At 54.4% G+C, this 22,801-nt stretch overlaps 1 protein-coding gene across 1 annotated transcript in view; it reads left to right on the forward strand.

The window, feature by feature from the left end:
• Nucleotides 1-8,393, forward strand: part of CACNG2 (calcium voltage-gated channel auxiliary subunit gamma 2) — a 51,503-nt gene extending 43,110 nt beyond the window's left edge. Inside the window, exons 2-4 of the mRNA XM_075723213.1 lie at nt 3,291-3,374; nt 7,095-7,235; nt 7,858-8,393. Of these exons, the coding sequence (XP_075579328.1) occupies nt 3,291-3,374; nt 7,095-7,235; nt 7,858-8,393 (761 nt within the window). The remainder of the gene's footprint in view (nt 1-3,290; nt 3,375-7,094; nt 7,236-7,857) is intronic.
• Nucleotides 8,394-22,801: the final 14,408 nt, after the last annotated feature.

Here is a 22,801-nt window from a genome sequence, read left to right on the forward strand (position 1 = left end):
AACCGCCGCCATCCGTCACTCACCTATTCCATGCGCTTGCACAGCTGCTGGCACCAGTGCACCCACACCATGCCCTCTTTAACACCTCTCTGTACAGCACGAGGCAGAGGAATGCTGTCACCCCCATTTTACAGGGTGGGACGCTAAGGCAGAGAGAAGAGGTGGTTTTAACAGCATGCCTGTGGCAGAGCAAAACCTGAATCTTGTTCTCCTTATTCCCAGTTAGCACATTAATGACCTAAATTCTGCATCCTTTCCCCATCCATCGCCCAGAGGAGCTAGGAGGCATTGGAGGGGACGGTGTGGTAGCACAGGCGAATAGTCAGCATCCAGAGTCACGGTGCTCTGTGCTAAGCACAGGCAAAGCAGGGGCTAAAGTGGGACCAGCGCTGCCCACCCTGCCCTCACAAACCCCGGCAGAGTTGAGCCAGGGAGGGGGATCAGCCTGGAGCAGCGTATCAGCCTGCGGTGAAGGGCAGCTCCTCAATGCCACAGCATTTTAAGCAAGCCAAGGCTGGACACCCCAATGGCCAAGCACCCCAATGAGCCAGATTAGCAAGGCCTTTTGGACACTCAGCACCAGGAGCAGATTCTCAAAGAGCCTGCATGTCCCCTCACCCTGCCTAAGCGTCTGAACCTCTAACTAGTTATCCCACACAAGTCCATATAAAAGACACCCTGCACAAGATGCAGCGTGTTTCCCAAACAGCTTGGTTCTTCAGATAGGAATTATTCAGGCTCAAATACAGCAAGAAATGGAGTGGGGAGAGAGAGAAGAGAGGAAGCAGGGAAAGGATGGCACAGAGTGAGTTTCCAGATGCAGTGCCTCTTCCCTTCTTGGCTCATTCCAACCGGGGGGCTCTGGCTGTGCGCCTGGAGCCTCACCTGGGAGGTGCACACAGGCTCTGCCTGCTTTCCCAGCTCGATCTGGCAGGAGGCACTCAATGTTCAGGATCTTCTGGGCAAGGAGCTGAAATCTGAGGCTGGAGACTTCCCTGGTGCCTCGGAGAGCGGCAGTGTTCACGTGTGCTGTACAGCAGTGACTGCAGCCAAAGGACCAGGGTGATGAGCAGCTCATCTGTTATGGGCAGATGGCCCCAGGCAGTCAGGGACAAAGCAAGGGAAAGGACCCCCTTCATGCTGTATCTGCCTTCCTCACAGGTATTTAAGTGGGGAAGTAGCAGGGTGGGAGTGTGGCAAGGAAATTTGCTTGGCTATGAAGCTTCCCTTCCAGAAGAGCCATGGCTGAGAAGCAGACACTTCTTGAACAAGGTAACTGGATTGGGGATGCGTGATTAATAACCTCCTTTCATAACCCACAGTTTCAGTGTGGGAATAACACTTCAGAGGTACATGGAGAGGCTTTGTCCCTACTTTCTTCTCCTATTTCTTACCTCTTACATGTACATACACTCCTCTCTGTTGTCTCTAGCCTCTTCATGGAAGCACTTTGAATTAGTACTTAAAGGCGACAGGTATCTTAGAAGCATGAGACACAAGCCAGCTGGACGCAGAAGGAGCTGAGCTTGGGGGCTGACCTAGAGGAACCCACCTACCTGCCTTCTTCAGCTATTTGCTCAGCACTGCTTCCCAAAGCATTCCAAACCTTGCTCCAGCAAGGCTTGGCCTCGAGAAGAAGCTCAGGGGGAATCCTTTGAGCTTGGTCCTTCTTCCAGCTATTCACAAACACCTGAAAGATCATTGGAATTAATCTGGAATAAACCTTCCAAGACATGACTCAGGGACCTGACATGGCCCCTGCAGGTCTCATCCTGGGTAGCATTGGCCTGGAAGAGCTCTAGGTTCCTCACAAGCAACCCTTCCCAGAGGCAACAACCACAAGTGTGGTGGCTTCATTGTCCCCTCGCCCTGCACACCCAACTGGTCCAGCAGCTGGGCTCAGGGCCAGGGTGGCAGATGGCCTTCCCAGGTTGCCACAGCATTTGTCACTCCCCAGACTTGGGCTCCAAACTCTTCTGCTGAGGGATCAGTCAGCCTGAGCCACTTTGGTGGCTGACCTCTGGGGGGGGGGGCACGTGATCACCATGCCTATCCATGCACCTCATGAGGACACTGCATTCCTCCTTTCTGAACAGATTATGACCATCAGTTCTGTGTTAATGGTCAGCCAGTGCAGAAGTCCAGAGGGAAATGTAAGGGAAGGTGGGAGAAAAAGTTTGGGGGAACCCCATGACTTATAATGAAATTGCTTTCCACATGGTCACCCCTCTACAAGCATGAACTACCTGATCCTTTGAGATACTAGTCAACTAGTGGTCATGATGATGAAGTGGCTTGAGGATTACCTCTCTAGAGTGGTATTCCTGATTTCAAGAGGAGAGAGAAATGAATGATGAAAGTAAGAGCCTGGTAGACATCCCAGATGACAAAAGACTGAAAAGATGTTGCTGGTGTCCTGCTGGGATGGCTTTGCTGGTCATGGAGTGTGTGAAAAAGCTAGCAGAAGGTCCTGTATGTAAACCAGCCTAACAAAACTGAGGGTGACCAGCCCAGCTTCCCTCACTTATGGCAGAAGATTTTGTTCCCCCAGTGCAAAGGGTGTTTTGCTGCTGAGCTGCATACACACGCTTGCACCAAGCTTCTTGTAGCCTTAGTCTGCCAGAGGACACAAGAGGAGGCCTGATAACGGTATGCAAAAACAAGCAGTCATACAGAGAAAGTAGATTAAGAGCTTTTGTTCTTCTTGTACCGCACCAGAACAACAGGATGTATCCTGCCCATGAAATGAATAGGCAACAAATTCACAGCTGAGAGAAACGAACACTTTTCCACCCAAACCTGATCACCCCGCCGTACATAGCACTGCTGGGATCCACCGAGGCCATGCCAGGTGAAACACAAACACACACAGTTACGCCGGTCGATGCTGAGGGAAGAGACCCTGACCCTCGTGCTTCGCAGCGTGACCCAGTCTCTGCCTCCTCTTCCCATCCCACCTGCCTCAGAGGAGGGCAGTGGTCTCCTGTCCATCTGCAGCAGGAGTTGTACCTGCTGGCCAAAGCCTCTGGTGCTCTCCACCATTGAACAAGGGGTGCTGGGCTAGTTGGGCGCCAGGCTGGATCCAGACAGTGAATCCCATGTTCCTGTGCAAATAAGAGGGAGATACGTGTGTGAGGAGAGTACTTGGGCATTTACTGGGCATCCATACACGAGCAGGAGTGCTGCCTGGGAGGAAGGCAGGGCGGGCACAAAGGGCAATGCAGAGGGCAGCTGTTCCTGTGAGGCAGGTTTTGGTGTTCTCATTTGTTCTTTTTCTCTCTTGTCCCTAGGGAATTTTAAAGGTCTGTGTAAGCAAATCGATCACTTCCCTGAGGATGCAGATTATGAAGCCGATACAGCAGAATATTTCCTCCGTAAGTCCGCAGGCTCTTCTGCTTGCAATGGCTCGTAGGTGTTAATGTTGGGTGCCTTTTGATTTCTGAAGGTAGGGTGGTGGAAATGCTGGGACCTGTGAGGCTCGGCAGGCCAGAGGAGGCAATCCCAGAGCCTGGCCACCCCCCAAAAACGGGTCCACTCTCACCTCCCTGGGGCCCTGCCCATGAGACAGTGCAAGTTGTGAACTCATAGTAACAACCAGTGGCATTAATTACACTATAAATCCAGAGTCTTAATTCAAATCCATTGGTGAGCTGCTGAGTGGGCATAAGGTCAAGACTGGTCTAGCTGGGGCAGTGTGAGTATGTGTGTGTGTGTGTGTGTGTCCCCTCCTAAAGCAGAGGAAGTTTATATTTCCTTACCTGATACTCCAATTGCATCAGATTTAAGAAATTAGCTGGACTGTGTATGAGGAGCACCTATTTCCGTCTTCACCTTTCCCCAAACCAAACACCACTTACTTGCAAACAGAGACTGCAGATCTGATCTTTGCTGGTTTTAGTGATTTTAGTGATGGGAACAGGAAGCAGGAATAAGGACAGTCTGAGCCCTTTGAAGAAAAGACCAGGTGATCACCCAGAGTCCCCGGGAGAGGTGCTGTACCGCAGGCACACAGCGTCTCCGTAAGGAAACCTAACCTGAGCTCCGAGTCCAGCCTGAGATGTGCGAGTGAAGCTCGCACTGCTTTGCACATGGGGACAGGGACGGCAGCCTGGCCAGCAGGGCAGATCCACATCATGTGTTTCCCTCCCTGATCACAAGTCAGCATTTTCACCTGCCCCAGAAGCAGGAGCTTGCTCTTTAGCACAGCTGAACAGGGATCACTCCTCCTCTTAGGTGCCCACCTTGCTATCCTGCCCTCCCTCCACAAACCCAACGCCTTTTGACATCACGAGAAGAGATCTCCCTTTGGAAATCTGAGATGAGAGCTTTTGACCTCCCAAGGTTAAGCATCAGAGGTCTCCAAAGGCTGGGAGTCTTTCATAATAGCTACTTGTCATCCAGGCGTGCTCCAAGCCAGATGTGGAGACCCAGCCCTGCGGCAGGGATGAAAGGGATAATTTAGGCTCTGTGAGGCTCATTTGTATGTGAAAAGAGGTGGATCTTATGCTGCTTCCTCTTGGCTTCTCAAACAGTTCTTCATCCACCGTAAAGAGTAAATTACCCAGGGAGATTGCTTCTTTCAGATGCCTTTCTGCAGCATCAGTCTCTTAATCGCTGTGTGGCCCCTGAACAGCAGAGCTGAAGACTGGGTTTTGATCCGGTTTGGCACAGCGACCGTGCAGGCTGCCTCTGAGGGCAAACCGGCTTTCGCAGGGTTGTTTGGGAGAGAGGAAGCTGCTTGCAGCATCAGCTGCACTTCAGAAAGAACAGTTGGGGGAAGGGGGCAAACATCTCAAGAATGGTGGGTCTGTTCCCTCAGAGGGAACAAGATCTGAAGACAAAAATTGGCCCAATGTCAGAACCTGACGGTGTTCCCAGGGTAGAGACCTTTTAAGAAAGAACCAGATTCAAAGAGGGATTTGGCAAGTCAATAAAGGACTGCTTGGGTCACTCCTGAGGGAAGTAGGATTTCTGCTAGCTTAGACCTGACTGGAGAGGGACCCCACTGCACAGCTTCTTCCCAGGACTTCTGCCAAACCGGAGTCCCGGGCGCTCTGCATGGGCGATGCCTGGTGGTACTGGCAAGAACAGCTAGGAAGTTATTAGTATCAGACTATGCAATTCCCTCATTCAGGGGACCAGGACAATTGTGGGGCACTGTCTGTGGCCTGGCTAGAAGGGCTTAGACTTCATTTCTGCCAGCCACATAAGATTTCTTAGGCTTTTTGAAGTCAAATGCCCGTTGTCAGAGAGGAAGCAGAAGCATCCCTGCATTTCTTTTCTAGAAGACACTCGAGTTAGAGAGTAGACAGATGATACGAGGGAGCATCTGAACACCATCATGAGTCCCCTTCTCTTCAGAGCAAAGGCTCTGTAACCCAGAAGACTGGATGAGATTCTGTCCCTCTCTTGCTGGCATGGTCCTCCTGAGGGGCAGGAAGCAGGGGATGAGCGAGGCTGCTGTCCTCCCCCATCACATAACAACCGCAGCTCCCTGTGTCAGCCGGCAACTTTGTGTTCTCCCAACAGATGTGAATTTCAGAATTAAGACCCAGATAAAACTGGTCAGGGCCAGGCTGCAGGACTGACTGAGCACTCCTCTAGAAACCCTCGGAACAGTGGATGACTGCTTGATGTTTGCTTACTGCCATTTAAGCTTCACGTTGTCAAATCCTGCTTCACTTTCCAGAAGCTATTAAGATGGTTATTATCGCTATCCTGTTCCCTGAAACACAGCCAGGCAGAACTGGAAAGCAAGCAAGAGAGGTTCTTCCCTGCCTTTTGCATTCCCTATGCACAAGCAGTGGGCTAGGGCCCCCCTCAAAGAGCTGATTGCTTGTGCCTGGTAGGATCCTGATGCCAACAAGGTCTTTGAAGCACTGTCTCTGCCCGCTTAGGAAAAAGTCCTGCGCTTGCTTCAGTCGGGTTCATTCCTGCAGACAAGGAGGGATTAGCTTTCATCCCCTCTTCCAGATCTTTGCTCCACAAGCAGAATTGCACCAGCCCATCTGACATCTTTCTTCATCAAGCAAGGCTTCATTTCACACTTTAACAGCTTATTTTCTCTTGGGAAGGGAGGAGGGAAGGCCTTCCTGATTAAAAAATATGAATATTGGCAACACGAACTCAGGCAGACCGTTGGTACCCACCAAACAGCCCACGAGCAGTGTGTGCGTGCGTGCATGTGTGCGTGGGTGTGTGTATACACAGTCCTGGCCTTTCGCTGTGTGAGTACGAGAGAGTGCCCCCAGAAGCTTTGGGGTATGTTTTGCATGTGCGTATGAGCATCTGTGCCATTGCCCTCTGCTGGCTGAGCTCTTCCCATATCGACCGATGGAGAGCATGCGTGTGCGGGAGCTGGCACATCCGAACCCATCACTGCCCTCTGGAAGCAGCCCAGTCGTTTAATCACTAGGATAAGCCCTGCGTTTCGGCGTGCAGGCCTGGGACTTTAGCTTCTCACTCCTCACTGCAGCTGCAGAGCAGTGCACGGCACTAGAAGCTCCTTCCCAGCCCTAAGGGGGAAAAAAAAAAAATCTCTCCTTGAGATGCTCATGCCCTTTTGGGAGGATTTGAGATTGAGCAGCTCTGCGGGAAGCATTTGGGTTGCTGCTCTTTGAAGAGCGGGCTCAAGCGGCAGTGCCCCACAGGAGGAGAAGCCGGATGGTGCCGGGGCTCCCCCTCCAGCCCATGGTCCCCCCAAAAGCAGAGGAAAAGACAGCGTGAGGGGGGACAGGCAGTACAGGCAGGCTCCCAGCTCAGCCACCGGCCCCACAGCCCCCTCCACCTCCCCATGCCGGGCCACCAGCTTTGCAGCAGCTACGGCAGCAGCCAGGGCGTGGGAGAGCTGCTTGGGACCGCTCTCTTTTTCTGACACACTTTGTTTCTCTTTCCCCTCCGTCCCCCGCTGCCTTTATCCCTCCTTGAACTACTTCCCCCCGACACGTTGCCCTCCGTCTCTCCCCTTCGCCCCCACCCACGAAACGTGCTCACATCCCCCCCGTCCCCTCGCTCTGGTGCCGTTTCCGTATCCCTTTTTCCTCTCTCTCACACCTGCGCTGTTCTTTCTGCCCCTCTCCCTCTCTTCTCCACAGGGGCTGTTAGAGCCTCTAGTATTTTCCCGATCCTGAGTGTGATTCTGCTTTTCATGGGTGGACTCTGCATTGCAGCCAGCGAGTTCTACAAAACCCGACACAACATCATCCTTAGTGCCGGCATTTTCTTCGTGTCCGCAGGTAAAGGGATGCACAGGGCCTGATGCCCTGGAGATGGGCTCTGGTGGGTGGGGGGGCTGCCCAGCCAGGGCATCCTGCACGGGCACATGTTCCTAGGCAGGAGTGCCTGTGTTTCCCAGCCCTGATGAGCATTATTTGGGGTAAAAGCAGCCTCCCAAGGATGCCTCTCCACCCTGCCTGCTCACCTGGCAGAGGCAGGCAGCAATGCCCCAGAGGCAGGGGCTTTCCTGCTGCTTGGGAGCTGCTGGAGGGAGACGATGGTTTAGTCTAGTCTACCCTTGATTGGCTTAGAGTAGACTTGGTAGTGTAGGTTAATGGTTGGACTGGATGATCTTAAAGGTCTTTTCCAACCTAAACGATTCTATGATTCTATGATTCTATGATTTCCCTGCGTCCGGTGTCTCTCAGGGACCAGCCCGCAGTGCAGTCCAGGGGTGCGGCAGGGATGCAAGAAGGGTCTCGCCCGGGTTTCCCAAGGAAAGCTGCCCACCGGCAGCAGATGGGTGGCTGGTGGCCCTCCCGCCCACCCCTCCCGGGGGCAGGGGCACAACCCCACGGCCCCCACCGCCACACTCAGCCCTCCTGACATCTCCCTCTCTCTCCCCCACCGGCTGGCTGGCAGGTCTGAGTAATATAATTGGCATCATCGTATACATATCAGCCAACGCTGGAGACCCCTCCAAGAGCGACTCCAAGAAGAACAGCTACTCCTACGGCTGGTCCTTCTACTTCGGGGCCCTGTCCTTCATTATAGCCGAGATGGTGGGAGTACTGGCCGTCCACATGTTCATAGACCGGCACAAACAGCTGCGCGCCAGCGCTCGTGCCACGGACTACCTCCAGTCCTCCGCCATCACCCGCATCCCCAGCTACCGGTACCGCTATCAGAGACGCAGCCGCTCCAGCTCCCGCTCCACCGAGCCTTCACACTCCAGGGATGCCTCTCCCGTCGGGATCAAAGGGTTCAACACCCTCCCATCAACAGAGATCTCGATGTACACCCTGACCAGGGACCCGCTGAAGGCAACCACCACCCCCACCGCCACCTACAACTCCGACAGGGATAACAGTTTCCTCCAGGTTCACAACTGTATCCAGAAAGAGAACAAGGACTCTATCCACACCAACACAGCCAACCGCCGGACCACCCCGGTATGAAGCCGTCGCCAGGAGCTGAAAATGGGGCAGGAGCGGGCAGGAAGAGACGGGGTGGGCTGCGGGGTGGGGAGGGTGGAAGGGGGCAGGGGGCAGCAGGGGGGTGGGAAGGAGGAGGTGGAAGCACCCCTTTGGGGGGGTGGGGACCTTCCCAACGCGCAAAAAAAAAAAAAAAAAAATCCACAAAAAAACAACAAAAAACCAAACAAAAAAAACCAACAAAAAAACGACCAACGAACAAGCAGATACGCAGACAAACAAGCGAACGAACAAAAAAACAAACAAATGAAAAAGAAATGCGAGGGAAGAGACAACAGTGAAAAAAAATTCTTAAAAAAAAAAGAAAAAGAAAAAAGGAAAAAAAAGAAAAACTTCAAAACAGAGAGAGATTTAAAAAATAGAAATAAATTTAAAAGAAAATGCATGATATCCCATGTACCATTATTTTAACATTTAATAAAAACAGACTTAAAAAAAAAATAAAAGGGAACCAAGAAATAACAAACGACAATAAATCAAGTGGGAGAAGGAGGAGGAGGAGGCAGCTCTTTGGATTTTGGGGGGGTTTTATTGTTTAATTTTACAGTTTGTTTCCCACTTACCTTTAACCCAGCACGGGCTCCTTGGGGGACAGGGCATGGGGGTTCAGCTGGCAGTGACTTCGGTGTCCTTGGGCCAGTTACAGAGGATGCCGGGGTGCCAGGGTCAACCGCGACCCGCTCCGTTCCCCCGAGATCCGTGGGGATCTGCTCGTCCCCCGCGGGTCCGTAGGGGTTAAGAGTGACTCCTGTCCCTAGCGAGCGCAGGAGCCGATGCTGAGTCACCCCTCCGCAGTGTCCCCAGAGGGGGTCCCCGATTCCCCGGCCCTGGGGACCCCGGGGTTAACGGTGACAGTGCAAAAAGCAAACAGACACAGTAAATAAAGACACAGACACACACACACACACAAAAAAAAAAGGACAAAAAAGGTTTCTTAAAAAAAAAAAGTGGCAATTTTTTTAATAAAACAACAGCTATAAATAAATGTAAATATAATAAGTGGATTTACTTGCAAGAAAAGCAGATAGTATTTTTTTCTTTTCATTTTTGTTTTTTCCAGCTTTAAACTGTGAAAAAAAAAAAAAAAAAAGGAAAAGAGAGCGGGGAGTGGGGTGGGAGGTGCAGGCAGAGGGCGGGGGGCTGGTGGAGGGGGACCGGGGCTCCCACCCCTTCAGGATGCTGCAGGTTGGGGGGTGTGGGAGGCCAAAGCCCAGGGCAGTGCCGACGGGGGGGACGGCACTCGCACACATGCGTGCCCGTGCTCGCACACGCGTGCCCAGCTGCGCACACGCTCTCTGAATGCTCCGGAGGCTCCCCGGGGTGGCTGAACCCTGCCCCCCCAAATCTGCCCGGACCCCCTTAGGTCCCATCAGTAGGGCTGCAGCCATGTGGGGGCATGGCAGGACCCACGCAGCCACCCCCTGAAATCGCTCCTGTCCCGCCCTGGGCACAGCCAGCCCGCCCTGACCCAAAGCTGGCCGCCGGCTGCTTGGCCTTGACACGTGTACCCCCCCGGCTCCCATCCCGGGGAGCCCCCCGCTCCGGGCCTGAGCCCCCCGAGCGTCCCGGCGGCCATGCCAAGGAGAGGTGGGAGGCCGCTGGGCATCTCCGCGCCCGCTGGGTTTTGTCCTCATCCCCCCTCGCCGGGTGGTCCCGGCCTGCTGAGGTCTCATCCACAGCGGCGAGGCGAGCCGGGCCCCCACCATCCCGCCCTGGGACCCCCGGCCTGGCCGCAGCCCCCTCCCTCCCTGCCGAGCCAGGGAAATGGGGCACCGGGGGTGCCAGGAGCCATTTTTAATCCAGCTCCCCCCGCGATGGCCGCTGCGGATACAGGCGAGAGGGGAGGTGGCAGCAGGGGAGCACGGGGTCGGGGGGCCTCTGCGTCACCCCGCGAGCCACCGGCCAGCCCGGGGCAAGGACAGGGCCCCTCTCGGGGCTGCTCCCCAAAAGCGGCAGCGCCCCGGGCAGGCGCGAGGTCGAGGGTTTGCAGGATGGCGCCGCCGAGCCCTTCAGCAGCTCAGACCCACTTTTCGACTTTTTTTCCGTCCCCGTTCCTGCTGCTCCAGTTTTAGGAGCTGCGCAGTCCCCCGCTTCAGGTCCCAGCGGGGTTTCTGCTTAAAAGCAGTCAGATCCTCCCTGCGCCCCTCCGCCTCGCTGCTTTAACCGCCCCCCCCCCCTCTCTGGGGCAGGGAGGGGGCAGCAGTGGGAGGGGGTCACCCCCAAAAACAGCATCACGGGGTAAGAGGAGGATGCGAGCAGCTTGGCTGGGTGTCCAGACCCCTCCACTGCTGAAATCCCCTCCCGTGATCCCCCAGCCCTTTCAAAAAGATTCACAGGGAACACACACACACCCCCACACACCCCCCAATGCCCCCCAAGGAATAAGTTAAAACAATTTTCCCGGACCACGGTGTAGAGGGGGGTGGCATTGGGGTTTCCATCCCCAGCCGCCCTCGCCCGCCCGGCACGGCGCGGAGCTGGGGAGCATTCACAGGGCCGAAGGGGAGAGCGTGTGCAGGAGGCGAGGGCTGGTGGGAAAGCTTTTTTTGGAGGGTGTTGCTCATGTCCAGCTCAAACCAGTACAAGAAACCAACCTCCATTTTCTTTATTTTGTGGTTTTTTTCAGACTGTTAAAAAGAAAAAAAGTTTTAAAAAGAGAAAATGACAAAAAAAAAAAAAATCCTGGTACATGAAATAAAGATTTTTTTTTTTTTTATAACTTGGTCCTCGTTTATGTGGATTTATTGGGGGGGATTTATTGTCCCGCTGTACTGGAGGAGTACCTGGAAACACAGCAAGAGAGTCAACTACTGCAGCCAGCTTTGTGCTCTCCAGCGGACGGTCTTGCTTCAAACTGCTCTTTGCAAGCCAGTCTTTGCGACACAAGGAGGAAGGAGGAGGCAAAAGAGGAGATGGGTTTGCACAACTTTTTTTGAAGTAAGTGGAGGTAAACTTGAGTCACGCGTGCCGGCTTTCCCTGCCACCCTCCAAAACATCCGCTCCAGCCCCTGTTTAGCCCCCAGCACGGACCCTCCTGTCCCATTCCTCCCGGGGTGGTGCAACCACATGGGATGATGCCCCAGCTCCCACCCGAAGAGAGCGGCTCTCCCGGCAGCAAGCCGAGAACTGCCGGCGAGCTCAGAATTTGCACAGGCTCGAGAGCTCAAAAAGGAGAAAGAAAGCAGGCCTAACATTGTTTTGGGGTTTTGTTCAGCCACTCATGGGATTTCTGGCGATTTCGTCAGTAGCTGGGTTGGCAGTGGCTGTCTGGTGGAAATGCTCGGTGTCAGAGCCCGGAGCTGGGGGTTACTCATGGCCGGAGCTGCAGACCCAGAAATGGGTGAGGTGGCAGCAGGGCAGGGAGGTGAGAGCCCTGCGAAGGGGACCAGGCTCCCGGCGCGTCCCCTCACCTCACACCCCACCACTGGCAGCAGGGGTGCCACCTCACCCTCCGCTGGGCTCCCGCTTGCCGTGGGACCCTCCATGGCTTTCTGGAGTGGACCAGGAACCCCACCAGACCCTGTCACCACCAGCTCGGAGGGGTGACAGGGAAGGGCAGCCACCTGAGTGACAAAGCCCCTCCAAAGTGTGGGCCAGGGTCTGACCCATAGCGGGTGAGCAAGACCACGAGCTGTACGAGCAGTTGGGACCAGGGAGGGTAATTCGGCAGCAGCAGTGGGGCAGCGGGGTGAAGACACACCTGGCTGCAGGTGTCCCAGCAGACACCAATGGACCGCGGTGCAATCACAGCACCACAGTCCTCCCGCCACCCGCTGCGCCTCACGCAGGTCGATACCGGTGCTTAGCATCCGGACCCCCAGGCCAGAACCTATGGGTCCCCACTCTGACCCTTCCCACCCCCCTCCCCCCTCCAGCCCAACCCCCTCCAGCTCACCCCTCTCCTTTGGGCCCCCAGTAGCACCTCACACCCTCCCTGCACCTCCCCAGCATGTGTGTCAGCACACACATTTCGTGGGCCAGCCGGCGGGACGCTTCACTGCCAAGCTAATTGGGGGCACCCGCTGCCCCATTTCTGCTCCTCCTCCGGGGACCCTTCCCAGGAGCAGCCTCGCCAAGAAGGAGGGCGCGAGGAGGGGAGAGGCAGCAAAGCGGGCCAGGCGCCGGCTCCGGGGGACGCCGGGGAGCTCCCGGCCCTGCCACGTGCACGTCTAGGACGCAGCCGCCTCCCCGCCCTGTCTAGCTCACAGACCCCAAAACCTTCTCACCCCCTCCTCATCCCCTTGCCTGGCCCTGAAGCCACCACCAGTGCTGGGTGCCCCCACCCAGGGATGGGTGGGATGAGCTGGAGACCCCCCCCTGCACCTTCTCCATCCTCCCCGTGATGTTTCCAACCCTGGGCCGCTGCAGAGCTGGGGGCAAGAGGGTGCTCCCTCATCCCCCTCCAAGCCAGCGGGGCACTGGGGAGATGCAGCTCCACGTCCCGGGCGATGCCCTGCCCAGAGTGGAGGGGGTGCATGGCTCAGCCTCCCTACACGACTCCATGATGTGCTCCTTCCTCACAGCGTGCAGATGGTCTTACGTTTTCCTCTCTGCTTCTCCCCTTCCTCTTGTGGCTTTTACAGGATGGGGCAACGGAAGGGGAGAGGCAGGGAAGCAGCACCGGCCTAAAATTAGGCATGGGGAATGCTGTTCAGATGGGGCCAGCCTCCATGTCGTAATAATTAATACTAATACTCAGCACTTACACAGCACTTTTCATGTTCAAAGCACTTTACAAGCATTAACTAATTAATCTGTCATATTAAGTGATGTCTTAAAGGGGCAGCATTAAAAGCAAAGGGCTTGTGCATGGGCAGGAGTCCTCATTCCCCCTCTCTCCCAGGGCACATTAATGCTTGGGTGGGCGCAAGACCCTAAAACGTTACCCTGTGCCCCTCCTGGGTCTCCGTGTTCCCCATACCATTTGCCTGCCTCTCCTAGTGCTGGCTGTGTGTTTTGGCAGGCCCTGGGTATACCAGGGGTGAGCAGGGCACCGGGGTCTTCTCCTCCACAGCACTGAGCCACTGAGGTCCTGCGAATGCTGGAGACTTGTGACTGAGAGGTCAGCTGACATATTTGGGTTGGAAAAGTCCCCCTGCCCCAGTCCCAAGCCCCCGCAGTGGGGGAGGAGAGCCAGCAGGCCCTTTGCAGCACAGCAGGAGCGAAGATGCAGCAGGTAAAGTCTGTCTGATGCCTTCAGCCAGGTCCCCCCCGTGCCCCAGCCCCGGGACCTCTCTGGGGGCAATGGCCATTCCCTGCTTTCAGGTGCCAGAGGAAAGCAGTGCCCGGCCCTGCATGGGGCTGATTTCTGACAGCCCCCCCTCCAAATCTGAGGACAGGCTCTCAAATGCTGGCCAGGGATGGGTGGAAGGCAGGCAGGGCATCTGCCGGGGGAGTGCTGCCCCACTCAGATGGAGCAATCCCCTAGGATGGCTCTGGCAAAGGATCCGAGCTCGAGAGGGTACGCTTTGCCCAAGGGATGCCAGCCGGCGCTGGCAGCGGTGCCAGGTCTTCCCTCACCGCGGAGGCAGCATGGCTGAAGAGGAGGCTCCGTTTGGGGGACAGTATGGGGTGAGGGAGTGCTTCCTGCTGAGTAATGCCCGGCTCCTGGCACTGGTGGGTCTGGCGTTAACATGTGCTCGCCGCTCCTCTGCTGCCTCTCTCGTATGGACCACAGCCAGGGCTGGCTGGGTTTTGCTTCTGTGGGAGACGCTCTGAGAGCTCCTCATGTGGGGAAACCCAGATACTTGGCTATTAAATAAACGCCGAGCATTTAAGAGCATCATTGAAATGGTTTAAACACCTAGGAGCAGTAATTAGTAATAATGGTTTGGTGAGGGAGGAAATTAAGACCCAGGTATGGAGCCCAGTACTTTTCTCTGCAGATAATTTTTAGTGCCAAAACTACAGAGAGAGGCCAAGCGTCAGACACCCAACCCTGGTGTCTTGCTTGCGTGTGAGGACTGACACAAGGGAGGAAGACAGCCACGTATCTCACCTTTCAAAAGCCAAGCACCGAGGCCAAGGATGGAGAGAGGTTCAAGAAGGAGAGCGGATGGAGAAAGGAGGTCTGTCAGGAGGTACAGTCAACGTAATGAAAGCCGCTAGGTGAGCAAGGCTGGCAAAGGCCAGGCCAGCTGAATGTCCTGGAGGTCTGTCCAAGAGTAGAAAGGTGGCTCGAGATGACTTGGCATCCCCTCCCTGGGTGCCTTCCAGCTGTTGGGGGCTTCTCCCCTCCTCTCCCCAGGCCATTCTGGATATCCCCTGGAGAGACAGAAAGAGGCGGCAACAGTTCTGATAGGGAAGGGAGGTAGAGGGAGGGTAAATTTTAAGAGTAGCCAAGGACCTATACAGATTAAGGGGATATGAATTAAATGCTATCAGCCTGAGTTTTCCCTCCAAGAGTGGAGAACAAGTCATCCCCCTCACTAAGCTGAAGCATGGAGCTGCACCCCATGGGGGCTGCTGCCCAGTATGCTGCTCCTCACCCAGGTGGGGCATTTACAAGAAGTCCTGACTAAACCGAGCACACCCGCACCACATTTTGGTGGCTCTGCAGAGCTCCAGAGTAGCTGTGCAGCCAAATTGCCCCATAAAGAGGAGAAACTCCCCTCCAGCCCAGGATAGGGGACAAGGACCTGTCCTCAGGGCATAGGAGAGGTCCTACAAAGACCTTTTCCTGGGGGTCTGTGCCCACAAGGGTAAGACAGACATCTGTAATGTCCCAGTGTCCATGGTGGATACTCCATCTTAAAGCCATCAACCACCAGCTGGTAGAGGGGTGCTGAGGACCTGCCGGGCATGGAGCTGCAGTGAGGACCCCACCAGAGGAGCCAGGACCCCGATGGGCCATGCTGCTTCCCGTGGGTGCATCAGCAGAGGCAGGAGACTGGCAGCTGAGTGCTCACCCAGCCCTCGTCTTCCAGGGCTGCAAATCCCAGCTTTGACCTGGCTCCAGCAGAGCCAACGCAGACGTGAACTGTTCTGGCAGAGCGTTGTCATTTGTGCCAGTTTTACACCGCGGAGAGGAGTAACGTGTGAATGACGCCAAACCCTGCTGGCCTCATTTCACTTGCCCTTTATCGAAACCTCCGGGCCTTGCACCCTGGGCACGGAGCAACAAGGGTGCAACAGCTCGTGTGTGCAATGAGGGCTCGGACAAAGCAGCCTTGGTAGCCTCTGCAGCGGTCAACTCTTGACATTGCGGAAAGTCCGCAGTGAAGGAGCCGGCTGGCCTGGCACTGTCAGCTTCAGCAAAGGGGTCAAGATATACGGGCATGGGCTGAGTCCCAGAAACAGATCCGCAAGGGCAAAGCGCTGGGCTTGGGAAAGGATTTTCTCTGCTGCTGCTCCTCCTGCTGCTCCTGATCCCCTCGGGGATGAAGAAAACAAGGGACTTTGCTCTCTAGGGACCTGTCAATCGGAATCTGCCACCACCGTTTAATTTGCTGAATTTATGCCTGCCAGGAGCGCCGGCCTGGCTGCCCGTTCCTGAGCAGGCAGTGCCATCCCGTGGGACGAGCTGGGCACAGCAGCGGAGTCTCAAAGCCGCACTGTGCGGGAGCGGGAGCAGCCGCACAGCTCCCACAGGAGACGCAGCTGTGGGACCCTTACCCGGTGTCCCACTGGTGCACAGGGGTGGCTGGGGACCATTTCCAGTCTGCCAGGGCTCCTCACTACCTGCTTCCCCTCATCCCCCTTCTCCTTCCAGCAGGAAAGCTTGGAGGGGACACAACGATGTAACTCACCTGGACATGGGGGCTCGGCTCACTCCCACCCGAGACAGGCTCCAGCCAGCCCAGGAGCAGGTATGATTTGGGGAGGGGGGGGCAGGGCAGACAATAATGCTCTTACCCTGAGCTTGGTGTGGCCATGAGGTTCAAGTCAGCATGTCCCAGCAAGCCTCCCCATGTCTCCTCCCCTAAATTTTGCAGCTCCTCTGGTCGCCGGCTGGTGCCAGGCCAGGGATCGACCAGGAGCATTTAGCGGGGAGATGTTTCATGCATGCAGAGAAAGCAATACCGCGGAGTAGTTCCCAGGTCAGGAAGCCCCATGGCTGCCCCAAGTCTCCTCCTGCCCCTGCTGCTCTCCCCAAGGGCTTGGTGCTGCTCATGGGCCCTTTTGGGGAGCAAGTGGTGCAGGGAAGGTCCCTTCCCATCCCCTCCTGCACCCGACCTTGGGAGTCAGCTGTGACCTTGGGCAGTACCTCATCCAGAGGGACAGGCTGCAGACTGGGAAGAAAGAAAGAAAGACCTTGGGCTGCTGCAGTGGGAGCTTTCTGGAGCAAGGCTGAGAGTGCGCATCTTTCCCGGCTGCCTCGGGGTGCCTGACGCCCAATGGGGGACATACGCAGCACGGCTTTGCCAGAAGGGACAAAAGCACCCAGCTGACTCCTCCAAAGACAGAAGAGAGCAGATGGCGCTGAAATCTGCTCAAGAGGAGAGGAAGGAATAGCCCCGAGGCTCCGCACTCCCTGTACCCCAAGAGGCACATTTGTCCCCGGCCAAGCATGACTTACCGAGGGGCAGGGAAGGGAATGGCAACTGTGGGCTCCCTGGGCTGCTTGCATGTCCCTTGCCACTGTTCTCTTTTTTGGGGGGGACGGACTTTCCTGAGAGTCCCTGGGAGGAGAACAGCACGTTATACACAGGTAGCATCTGCATTCAACTCCTTACTGCCTTGACAACTAGGTGTCGTGTAAATGGGGTTCAACTCTGTTCCCTAGCAGAAATTGCTTGGACTTTTTCTGCCTCCTGATGTCCTGCTTAGACCTCTTTGCCTCACTGGCATAAACAGAAAGCTTTCCAGAGGAGGGACCAGCCAGGCAGGAACATTTGCAGGGCATGTTTAGCCCCAGAAAATCCTGATTTTTCACGGAGGTTACCATAACACTAACAATGTTGAAGGAAATACCTGTGGGCGCTTCTGTGCTGGGCAAGGGCCCTTGTAAAGAAAGCCCGTGTTGCCAGCCGTTCTGCTCACACACACCAGGATGCTTTTCAGGGCAGCACTGAATATAACTCAGGCACTGGAGAACCGCAGGGCACAGAGTGGAGCTGCCGCAGCTGAAAATCAAACCGCTAACTCAGTGGTGAGAAGGCACGGTGTGCCTTGCAGCCTCCATTGCTCGGGGCACCATCCTCTTCCCCTCTGTTGGTCCGGCTGCATCTATGCAGCAGCAGCATTTCCCAGATGCAGCAGCCGTGACCTGCTTCTGCCTCTGTTGACACGGTTCCCCAACACCGCGATAGCTTGTATCTCTAACATATTTCTCTTCCGGTGAGGCAAGGAAATGTTGTCCCTCCCTGCACAGCATGGAGGTGCCAAGCTCCCACTGGGGAGGCTCACCGGGGTGGCCTGGAAGACAACGGCAGAGCAGGGGTTTGCAGCTCAGCCTGTGTACTCCCAAAGCTCATACCCCAGCCACTGCACCAGCCTTCCTCTCCTTCTGCAGGCTCGGAGCCAGCAGGGACGCTGCCGGCGCCAGCTGCTCTAATTGAGCTTTGTAGAATAAACTTGTGGAATTAGCCTGTTGGCTGCTGGGATAAAATCCAGCGCTGAGTGCAGATCAAAGGAGGTAATCTTGCTGACAGTTTGCGGGGAGACAGCTGGACCTGGGCTCCTTCTACAGCTCTGGAAAGGGCAGCGTTCCGCAGCTGAGGATGAGGACGGAACGTGATACACATTGCCTCTTCGGCAATACATGTGGTCCAGGCCCTGGTGGTCAAAGCTACAGAAGGCTTGGGAGAGATCTGACACTGGTGATAAAAACGGTCAGAGCCCGCCAAGAGACAGCACTAATTCAGAGAAAGACAGTTTTTGGGTGCACCATAAATTTGTGGCTTTTCCTGGTAGCATGGAAGGAGCAGACAATGCAGGGCCAGGCTCTGAGCCCAGCCTGCAGAAGCAACATGGTTTAAGATGGGGAAGCCTGCCCTTGCCAGGTTTCTGTCTGTCCTTGAGGGTGAGATGGTCTGGCCCAGCAGCCGCAGGGAGAGCTCAGCATGGCAGGAGGAGGAAGAGGGAGAAAGTGAAAGCACTACCTGCTACCAAGAATAATGAACTCAGCACATTCCCTGCATGGACCTTACTGTACGGACATGGCAGGTCTGAACACACACAGCAAATCTGCTGCGCGCCACCTGCTCCCAGCCCCGCTAGATCGCACAGGCAGCAAATTAAGTATCAGATTCGCAGCACGTGCACAGTAAAGTTGCTTTATGGCCATTTTTCCAGGGTTCCTGAAAATCCCATCAAGCATTTCCCCAAAAAAGCTAGCGAGCAACTGCCGTGCGAGGAGGGCAGGTTTATACTTCAGCCTCCTGGGCACCCAAGAGAGGGATGAAGGTGCTGGAAAGGAGGCCACGCGTTGCAGCGAAGCACCTGGCCTGGGAGAACAGCAGACTGAGAAGGCAGATAAAAGTGCAACGGGAAAGATGGGATGGGAAGAGGAAGGCCAGGGAAGGACGGAGGGCTTCCCAGCCTGTGAACACCAGCCTGCGGCAGGAGCCAGTTCATATATGGCCAAGGTTGGTTGCAACGAGAGCCCAGGAGCCAGCAGTGAGTTCTGCTGCTTTAAAGATAACAACGATGACTTCGGAAGAAGAGTCTGACCTGAAGAGGTGTGTAAATGTCAGGCTTCTCTGCAGGGGGAAGGCGTTAAGGCTGAAGACTATTTCCCTTGGTTTCTGGGTTTGTCAAGAAGCGCAGGGCAGTGGAGACTAAGCATATGGCACAGGCATACGGTGTGTTTGTTGTTTAGTGAGGAAAAAGAACCCAACTGGCTATTTTTGATGCATTTGTCATGAGAAACTCAACTAGTTTCTGGTTTAATGTGAACATTAGTCTTCCAATCCTCAGCTGCCTCTTTGAGTGGAAGTACAGTGACACAAGCTGGAAAGCAGCCCCTGTCTTAAGGCTTTCCAAGGCATCTTCAGTCAAGGCAGAGGTGATGTATTTTCTAGGAAAGGCCCCTAACGAGTTTGGCGCTTGGACTTGCTTTCCTTCATTTAAACCTGGCAAACCTCTGGTAACACTGCCTGCGCTGCGCGTTGTCCTCCCTCAGCAGGCGCAGGCTGCTGCTCAACGCAGAGCCAGCTCACAGAGCCACAGCTCTCCAACAAGCCCCAAACCGCGGTAGAGGCTGATGGCGGTGAAGGTTTTGGACTGGAACAGCCACGGTGCTGGAACGAGCCCCTCTTTTACGGATCTGCTAACACCGGCACGCAGCCCAAAAGCGGAGAAGTGGGAGGCAAGAACGGAAAACCAGATGGGAGCAATTTATCCTGGCTGTTCTCATGAGCATCTTGCAGGGAAGAGTGATTAGCCTTATTAACTGATTAAGAGATTAATTAACTGATGAACTGAAATTATGGATCAAGGATCAAATGATTGCAAGCAAGTGTATTTTGAGTACTTTTCCGGGAAACGACGTACCTCACGTGCCTTTAACGAAAGCTGGAGGCCGGGCGGCGAACCATTTGCGGCAGCGGTGTGCGGGGTCAGCGAGACGGGATGGGAGGTGCACGCAGCGGCGGGGCGCCGGCCACAGCATGGCACAGGAGATGGGAGGTGCAGCGCCTGGGGCGAAGCGGAAGGCGAGACAGACCTGCTCCCTCCCCTCTTCTAGTAAATTTGACCTAAATGTGGCAGCAAATCTTCAAGACCGGATTTTTTTCTTAGAACCTTTCTTCCCCTTGATAAGAAACTGGAAGGTTATGTCCATGCCCAGAGGAGCATTTATCCCACACCGGGCACTCCCTAAGCATGCTCTCTCCTCCGACCCACGCCTATACCTACAATAATTCCATCTCATGTCTGTAGAACAACCTGGCACAACCAGACGGGTGACTGCACGCTAGTAATTGAAGTCTTCATTTGACTAAGCTGAGGATCAGTATTCTTCCAATACATGTCCCCAGAAAAGGTAGTCTGGTGCACTAAGCCCAAACAGCACATGATCTGCCATCTCTGACAGACAACAGCAGCATTATATTCTCTTTTAAGCACTTTTAACTCTATCCCAGCCGAAACCAGGACAGCACCTCACGCAGGTTCGGGAGCAAAGAGGAAGCCATTCATTCATTCCTTAGTCCAGTTTTCTCTTCAGGACTTCTTGTTCCTTTTACTGCCATCTCCTAGGCAGGACATGAGCACAGCAACTCCTTCCACCCATCAGCCCCTCCGAGCCCGTTCAGCTCATTACCCCGGCTGGGGAGGGCGAGGGATGGGCGCTGCGGGGGTTACCTGCAGCCGGGACCGCTCCAAGCCACCACCAGCAACCAGCGAGGCAGTTCCAGCACTAATGATGTTTGTCTCTAAAAAGGCTGTTTAGGTGAGACAGTTACAAATTGTATTTTATAAACTGTATTTCTGTAAGTGGATTTTTTTGCTAGTGGGGAAAAGTGCTTTAATAATCCCACTTCTGATTAATGGCAGGGTGTCTTGGCAAAGCAGAGACTGCTGCAGCTTCAGTTCTTTCTCAAGGAGGAATTACAAGTGGTAAATAAAGGAGAAAATGCACCCCCCTCTGTCTGGAAAATATTGATCCAGACTCTCCTTAGGTAAAAGATACCCAGTAAAATTCTCTAAAGAGTTAGTTTTTAGCCTGTGAGCTGAAGAGACCTGTAAACTGGATCTTGCTCTTCTTAGGGGTAGAGAAAATTTCAATCACTCTGGCATGTGAACATCTGAGATTTAATGATTTATTGCCCTCACTCCCTGAGAAGAAATACTATGCCAATTACAGAGACAGGGATCTGAGGCTCATGCTGTATTAAATGACTGGTTCATGGTCTCCCAGAGAGGCCGCAGGGCTGAATCCTAACTTGCAGCCCTAAGTCTCCCCTCCAGCAGGTCAAGGAAAGCCATCAGGGACAATGTGAAACCTTGAACACCACACTGTGAACACAACAAGGGCAACTGCAATTCCCATTCTTCGCACATCTTTACCTCTCTGAGTCAAGTGTTTTGTAACAGCCTCTAAAACACGAAGTCGGTTGAATGATTATATACCTACAACCTGAAAAGTACCTGCTTTTCTACAAAACCATTGCATAGTTTGGAATATATTTTTATTTCAAAAGGCTGTGTGTGTGAGAAAATTAAGAGGCACAGCATTAAGTCACGTTTCCCATCCTGACACATGGTTTTATTGATATACTGCTTGTCCAGAGCCCGGTAAGTCTGTTCTCTATCAAAGTCATAAATCTCTCAACTTCTATCTCCATTTTTATCTGTGAAAACAGGAATTTACCTACCACACTTCACAATAATTCTACCTCATGTCTGTGGAATAACCTGGCACAACCAGATGGGCGACTGCATGCTAGTAATTGAAGTCTTCATCTGACTAAGCTGAGGATCAGTATTCTTCCAATACATGATTTTAGGCCAGGTAATTTGAATTCAAGTTCTTCCAAAGGAAAAAAAAAAAAAAGTATTCTTCAGATTGGGCAGTCCCTTGTATGGTCATGAAGCCCAAGTTATTGTCAGATTAGACGATAAACACAAGGAGGAAGTTTGTTCAACAACTTAATCCCATCCCACTGCTAGCAGGCGAGTCAATTACACCGAAACCAATCCCAACAGACATTTGCCTACCACAGACTGAAGTACTTCTGCTAAGAGAACTTCCACATTTCCAGGAAAGTTAATCATCATTACCGCTGGAAAAGATGTTTCTGACACCTCACCATTGCTTGTTTGAGCTGCCGTGCTTTCAGGAAACACAGAAAATAATGTTTTCTTCCTCTTTGTGACAGCCGGGTACAAACCGAACCCTTTTGTCATGTGTCACCCCCAGCTTTTCTACTTAAAAGCCAAACCCAAGCTTTTTAATCGATACGGCAATTTATCACCATTAGCATCGCTCTCTTCCCACTCCTACTTATTTTTATTATTACTATTATTATTTTTTATTATTATTTATTATTATTTTAAGCGGTCATTAGCAGGGAGCGGGGTTTTGGAAGACGCCGCCGTCGTCGGCAAAAGGCACCACGAAGGGGCAGACGGGCCACCCCGCGCCCTCCCCGCCGGGCCGCCACCCCGACGCCCCTCAGCAGCGGCGGCGACAGGCGGCCCCGGCGCCCTCGGAGAAAGGAAAGGAAGGGAAAACACGGAAGGAAACGAAGGACACGGAAGGAAAGCCCGGCTGCCGCGGAGGCTGCGGCCTGAGGACGGGGCACGGACGGACGCCGCTGGAGGACTGTGTCACGGGGGCGCTCGCGTCCACCCGCCGCGCGCCGCGGCCTTCCTTAGCCCGCCTCTCCGGCAGCTCTATGGCCGTGACGTACGGCGTGCGCTGGGCGGGCGGGGAGCGCTTTACGGCAGCCGCGCTCCGCTTCCCCGCGGCGTTCTCTTTTTTTTTT

This window comes from Pelecanus crispus, chromosome 1 (assembly GCF_030463565.1).
Source record: "Pelecanus crispus isolate bPelCri1 chromosome 1, bPelCri1.pri, whole genome shotgun sequence".
In the NCBI taxonomy this organism is placed as follows: Eukaryota; Metazoa; Chordata; class Aves; order Pelecaniformes; family Pelecanidae; genus Pelecanus; species Pelecanus crispus.